This window comes from Aegilops tauschii, chromosome 2 (assembly GCF_002575655.3).
Source record: "Aegilops tauschii subsp. strangulata cultivar AL8/78 chromosome 2, Aet v6.0, whole genome shotgun sequence".
In the NCBI taxonomy this organism is placed as follows: domain Eukaryota; kingdom Viridiplantae; phylum Streptophyta; class Magnoliopsida; order Poales; family Poaceae; genus Aegilops; species Aegilops tauschii.
In genome coordinates, this window is record NC_053036.3 from 405,973,438 (window position 1) to 405,980,148 (window position 6,711).

The window sequence follows — 6,711 nt, forward strand, 5'->3', positions numbered from 1 at the left end:
GTGCGGTCCATCCAGCGCCCCAACCCCGGCGCGACGACGCAACTCCTCTGGTGGAGCATCTTCCCCGTCTGGTCGGGCTCCGATTCGGACGTAAACGACGACATGCATTGTCTCGGGCCATCCCCTACTACGGCCCGCCGTGCTAGGCTGAGGGTGCGGGTCCCCATGTTCCAAGTGGGACTAGGTCATTTCCTTGAACTACCACAACATCGTCCCTCAGTTTCTTTTTAGTCTCTGTATAAAATTTGTCTTAAGTCAAAAATATTAACATTCACAATGTAAAATTGATATCATTAGATGCATCATTGAATTAACTTCCATATTGTATATCTTCAATATTGTAGATGTTGATAATTTTGTATATAAATCTGGTCAAACTTTATGAAATTTAACTTTAGACAAATCTTGTATGCGAAGTAAAAAGAAATAGAGGGAGTATGCTGCAAACTAAGAATGAAGCATTAGAGAGGTAGCAATGCTTTCCGGTGCAATCGATCAAAATTCTACCGCCCCAAATTGTCCATATGTAATCAGTTGTTGTCCATCTCAAACTGAATCTGTTACAACTTAGCTGGCCAGGTAGTGCAGCTACTAGAAAAACATCAGCATGGGTGGAATCTGAAGAATATTTTGGCATTTTCTTCTTCGGATGAATGTATCGCCATTGAAAACGAGTGGTTTCCCCACAAGAAAAGAAGAAAACGAGTGGCTCGTCGCAAGCAGCCCGAATCAATCTATCAACCTGAAGAACGAACCCAACCTTTCTGATCTGCCAGCCTAAAGAAGCCTGAATATGAGATTCCTCGGCAGTCGGGAAACCAAGGTATCTCTTCAGGTTAGCTCCTGGTTCTTGAAGCTGGCGACCTTGGCATTGTCTCTGTCGCGCTTGAACACAAGGTACAAAGGGCTGTAGAACAGGACACAGACTCCAAAAGGAACGATCATCATGGTGAGCAGTCCCCTTGACAACGCATACGCTCCTTCCGCCGATCCGTTGGCGATGTTCACAGTCTTGGCGTCGTAGCCGTATATCTTCTCGGTGACCAAGCCAACAGCAGGAGCGGCCAGTGAAGCGAACGAGCCCTCGAAGGCGCGGTCGAAGGCGTAGATCATGGTGCGGTGCTTGGGAGGGACCACCTCGGCGAACATGGGGTTGTTCGCCGAGGTGGCGCACCAGCTGATGGTGATGCCCATGAAGAAGAGCGTGACGGCGTAGGCGAGCCAGTAGTCGGTGGACTGAGGGATGGCCGTGAGGAGGATCCACGAGAACGGGATGCCCATGAAGGCGCTGAACTGGGCGCACATGATGCGCGCGGAATCGGGGTAGCGCCGCGACAGCCGGTCCGCTAGCACGCCGCCGAGGAAAGCTCCACTGGCGCACCCGATGGCGAATAGGCTGTTCAATGCTGCGGAGCTCCTGTTGTCAAAACCTAGGAGGCGTTAACACCGTCAATATTCAAGTTTCTTCTGGAGAGGAGAACTGCTACTATATCAGTTTAATGTAGCAGGAGCTTATCGGATTTTTTGCCATACCGATGAGTTCGAACCACATGGTGAAGAAAACTATGGCCGTCCAGGGCAACGAGCCGATTATCCCCTGCAGCACAATGATCTGAAATGTCTTCACTTTCATGACACTTCTCGTTGCTACCCAAGAATCCATCCAGATTGAGGGCGGAGGAAGAACGTCTTTGCTGGACAGATGTAACCTGGGAAAAGAGGATATCAATGTTTATGTTCATTCATCACCGTCCCACCTCTCTTTGCTAGTTTTGGCTCAATCACTACACATCTCAGTTAGAGCAAGAAGAAATCTATACTGTCTTTCAAGTTACAAGCTTCACTGACCATGGAAATCTTTTGTTTTTTTTATCTGCAGTATCAAACTGAAAGGGACAAAGTAATGAAACAAGAGATATGCATCTCTAGAATCAGCCCCATCACATATTAACCACTGCCGAAAAAAAACATACAGCTCAAATTTAATTCCTGCAAGTAAATCAAAAAATCATGATGTCATCTTATCTAGCAGAATGGCTGCATGCATCGTCCTGATGCAGAGGCCGGAGGTTATCCTCCTTTAAAAAAAAAATCTGGCAGAATCATAGGATCTATATGACCACCAAATCACTGTACTCAACTCATAAAGGTCTCTGTAAGACTCGTTTTAACAAGACTCAGGTAGTAGTTCTGATTTATTTTTTCCCGATAAAGATAGTAGTTCTGAATAATTTTTTCCGATGAAGATAGTAGTTCTGATTAACGAATCCTCGTAAATAAAATAAGATAAAATAAAATAAACAAGCACAAAACTGAAAAATCAGAAAGAAGAGGAATACCTCTCGTAGTCGTCGTCATCTAGAAGATGAGTGCCAGGGATTCTTCTCGGATCAGTGGAATACAGGTACACAAGAATGCCAATTATCAAGCTAAGAAGTGCAACTATAATAAACGCAAGACGCCACCCAGGCAACCCCCAGTAGTCCTTCCCAGCCATGAGTGTGGCCACAACACTGCCACCTATGCCCCCCACCGCACCGATGAGGCTTAACAGACCAAACCCAGCGCCGCGCGTACCGTCTTTGTAGCTATCTGCTATGAACGACTGAAGCGCCGGTATTACAATGGCAAGTCCAAGGCCGTTCACAGCTCTCCAGAATGCAAGCTGCCCAAAATGCTGGCTGACACCAACAGCCCCTGTTGATAAGGCCCAGAAGACAGTTCCTATTGCAAGCACCGCTGGCCGATCATAGTGAAGAGCAAGGATGCCTGCCAAGGGGGATGCTATCGACTTAAGAAAGTTCATTAGGAAATTAAGGTATCCCAGATCGGCGGGACCAACGTTGAAGGCTACACTGACTTCCTTGTAAACTGCTGGGAGAAGATTCTCATCAGCACGCTCCATAATAGAAGCCAGATTGATGAGGATGAGAGATACGGAGAAACCAAATATCTTCTTCGCTCTGCAAGGAAAAATGTGTAAATTGGTTATGGTATAGAATGCCGCGATGAACCCTCAAAAAAAAATGCAGCGATGCACGGTAAGTTCCCCTCTACACGGTCCACTAAATTTCATGAAATATTCTACCATTCAGTAAATACAACTCACACCAGTAATCAATAAAGTATACACTATTACACTCAGTTGCTGAAGACGATTGTAATTAAAATCCTTTTTGTCACCATCTTCCTTTCAGCTAATATAGTATTGTACGTTCTCACTGTGTAGTGCCTGATTACAGCTCAAATTTTTTGGGATCATGGAATGTGAGGAATAAAAGAAGTCTTCTGAGATAATTGTGCAACTCAAATATCTTTCTGTATATAACATTTGTGTGCCTCAATTTTCTCAGACTTCATTTAAATCAACTATACTGCATACCAAACCTCGCCATTTTCCATTTGAACCAAAGATAGAGGATGAGAAGCTTCTATTCCTTGACATGAAGGTAAAACGTAGGCATAACATTATAATTTGAGATCTCCGACACAAATGGAGCACTTGTCATAAATTTGGTGATTTGATCTTGCTCTAGATGAGTTTGAAAATAAATTAGTAGAGAAAACTAGTCCAAATAAATAGTATGTTGCTCAATGTTCAACTCATTTTAGACACGACTCAACAAATGATCAAGCAATCTGTTCTAACTCTTTCACAAAAAATAGCTGAAGTAATCGTAAGTGATGGTGATTAATTTGGTCATGCTAGGTGGATCTCCAGTCCGTTAATTGGGTAATAGTAGCGTGAGTTAACTAATTAGCACGGTAAAAAAATTACACTTAATTAGTCTGTTATTATAAAGTTTAACAAAGTCATGTTAGTCTGGCCATTTGTTATTACATTTACTGTTGCATCAACAGTGCTATGACAGCAACTCACACTTTATTTTCAGAAAGGAGGACAAGCCTCCCGGCCAGCAACCCACATAATAACAGTACTAGGTGCCTTGCCAGATCAAATCATCGATTTTCTAGCAGATGACAGATATCATGGCACGTTATCTGATGGCGGCAAAGAAACATTTCATTCGCTTCGGATCTTTCGCAATTAGGGACGGCTTAGAGATCCACTTATGAGAGGACAGGTAGCTAGGTAATGCCACGCTCCGGGAACAATACCCAGCCCTGTACCATATTGCTCCAGACAAAAGTGATACAATTGCACAAGTTATGAGCACGTCGCCGCCTAATACCTCCTCAGGCGGGATTTTGGTCGGGTCTCGCCATGTGTTATGGTATACCCTTTGGGGCCGGTTGGAATAAGTCTAGTTGATGGAAGGCCATCATCAAATTGGAAAGTGCACTAACATAAATACGGCAGTAAGCAGAGGCAGTACAAAGGCATGTAAATTATAAAAACGAGTCAAAATGGATTGACCCACACTAGCAGTTGCGCATGATGGGTGTCCCCCTCATAAAAAGGGGGTCGCAGTGACCAGGCATGGGCGATTGTTCACCAAAAACACATTCTCCACAAAGTCGTAAGACCATGTGTGGGGGCTGATGTCTGCCTAGTGCCGGAAGGTCAAGGAAGTTGGTGAACTGATGACGGCGAAGCCGGCGACCGAAGCCCCGATGAACAGTGGCAGGATGAATTTCGCTGGAGTCTAACTCAGAGTGGGCTGGGAGGGGAATCCCGATGCCTCTGCTCCGGTTAGTGGTTTAGGTCAAGGTTTCTTAGTCCTCACAGGTGCGGCGCTCGGGCGGATGGTAGCGCTTCTTCTTCGAGTTTGTCTTCCGGACTCTGTTCCTCCTCGAGTTCGCCCGTCTGGAAGTAGTCGACGGAGCTCCGGCCTAGATTCCTGCCGTCTCCTTGGGGCAGTGAAGTTAGGGTTTCTCTTCATGTGGCAAAATTTGGTGGTTCAATGGCGACGACTGCGGCTCCAAGGTGATGGTCCTTAGGGGCACGTGCACGAAAACTTTCCCGCTGTCATCGACAAGGTCAGGCCAGCTCCGGTATTGGGAGCGGCGACAACTGCGCGTCGGTAACTTGTTCTGGCGGTAGTAGTGGTTGTTCGGTGGTCTCATAGTCTCAATGTAATTTTTATTATGTTTGAGATGCTTTGTACTTCCGGTGAACTTTTACAATACATTTGATCTTTTTAGCAAAAAAAAAAAAAAAAACGGGGTTAATGGGAACAGTCTCTATGTCAGCTAAAATTTTACCCCCGACACTAACCAATCGGGCAACCTGAAATGATCAAAATGGCTACAGAACAGACCTACATACAAGAAAAGATCAAACAAAGATCACAACTTTCTTGAGGAATGCAACGCCTTTGTATGGCTAGAGCCACGAGATTCTTGCTATTGACAAATCCTGGATATGGGGAAAATGGAGCAATCGAAATCAGAAGACTACTGTTCCCATCTTCTCCATTGATGAGAAGAATGTGGGTATCTATCCACTCAACATCCACTATATGCCAGCGTGATGGCCTGAGGCCCTGAACTCACAGGCAAGCTGATGTGCTGGGCATATCATCAACTCAAAGGCAAACTAAAGTGCTGAACACGTCATTAACACATTTTTTCTTATCCGAAACTGCGCCACGGGTAGAAGCGAAAAGTCAGTGCGCTGCGCCAAATGTCGACGCCAGGTCCACGAGTGCTCCATGTCGATGCCACCAGGCTCCATGACGCAGAGGCTCCGACCTCCGAGATCCCCTTGTGATGTGCTTTAACAAAAAATAAGGGAAGGGGGAACGGAGGCAGATTTGTGCAAATCTGCTCTTGTTCGATCGTCTCTCTCTTTCTCTCTCAATTGGAGTGATGATTCTGCAGTTACTTTTTGGCCAAAGACCGCCATTGCAATACACACATTACCAATCCATGTATCTGAAATCGAAGCAACACGCCCACCTTTTAGTTGACTTTGGCATTCTTCTTCTTTTTCTGCGCTTTTGTTCTAAAAGGTATTTCCCCAGATTTTTGTCTTGCTAAAAAGTACCAAAAAGGACTCCAAGATTCCTCGTTCTAAGTATTAGCTCATATTTTTAAGCATTGCTTTAAAAAAGAGTGAAAACCAAGGTAGCAAAAAAAAAACTTTCTAAGCCTGCTCCAGGCCATGGCCGCAGCTCCAGTGAGAACTTCCGGTGACACATATAAATTTGCTTGGAACATTCATCGCAAGAACCGACCAAGAAAACCCCGGAAGAAGAAGAGCTGAGGAAATGGATAGGTCACCTCGTGCTGGTGGATGGGGTGAGCGGGGAGCTGGGCGAAGAGCGAGCTCTGTGCCTCATCATGGCTGTCGATTCGGCCGCCGCCGCTGGATCTTTACCGCCACGAGCAGCGCGGCCACAGAGCCCCTTCTCTTGCGGTGTCCTTTCTTTCCCACTGCTCCCTGCTTCTTCCCGGTGGCTGGTGCTGGTGTTGGTTACTTGAACTGAATCGAGCAGCGCAGAAGCGGGATGGGGTGAGGGCGAATGACGCAACGCCGCACGCACACGGGAGGGAGAGAGCAAGCCGCAAGGTGCTAAATTAATTAAAGTCTCGTTTGGGTGACGTTATCATGGAATCATTTTGTTATTGTTTCTTCTTCTTCCTCCTCCTCCATTTTTGTATATTTTTTTTTGGAAATGGAAGTTAAACCCCGGCCTCTGCATCAATCGATGCATGCAGCCATCTTTATTAATTATTCCACGAGGGTCTGACAAGAACATACATCAAGCCACCCGAAGCCACCACTCACACCTACAAACTTGATAA

The 6,711-nt window shown here is 45.7% G+C and overlaps 1 protein-coding gene across 1 annotated transcript; it reads right to left on the minus strand.

The window, feature by feature from the left end:
* Window positions 1–468: 468 nt before the first annotated feature.
* Window positions 469–6,492, minus strand: LOC109747607 (uncharacterized). The gene is made up of 4 exons (XM_020306639.4): window positions 6,187–6,492; window positions 2,340–2,963; window positions 1,534–1,709; window positions 469–1,430 (listed from the first exon to the last, which is right to left on the minus strand). The coding sequence occupies exons 1-4, from the start codon at window positions 6,246–6,248 to the stop codon at window positions 832–834; spliced, it is 1,461 nt and encodes a 486-aa protein (XP_020162228.1). The 5' UTR covers window positions 6,249–6,492; the 3' UTR covers window positions 469–831.
* Between the last annotated feature and the right edge of the window lie 219 nt (window positions 6,493–6,711).

Excerpts from the sequence above, each read along its gene's own strand:
- LOC109747607 (XM_020306639.4), bottom strand. The coding sequence starts at position 6,248 with ATGATGAGGCACAGAGCTCGCTCTTCGCCCAGCTCCCCGCTCACCCCA. Across the intron at positions 1,710-2,339 it reads GATGACGACGACTACGAGAG|GTTACATCTGTCCAGCAAAG; the intron begins GTATTCCTCTTC and ends CTCTTTTCCCAG. Across the intron at positions 1,431-1,533 it reads CATGTGGTTCGAACTCATCG|GTTTTGACAACAGGAGCTCC; the intron begins GTATGGCAAAAA and ends AACGCCTCCTAG.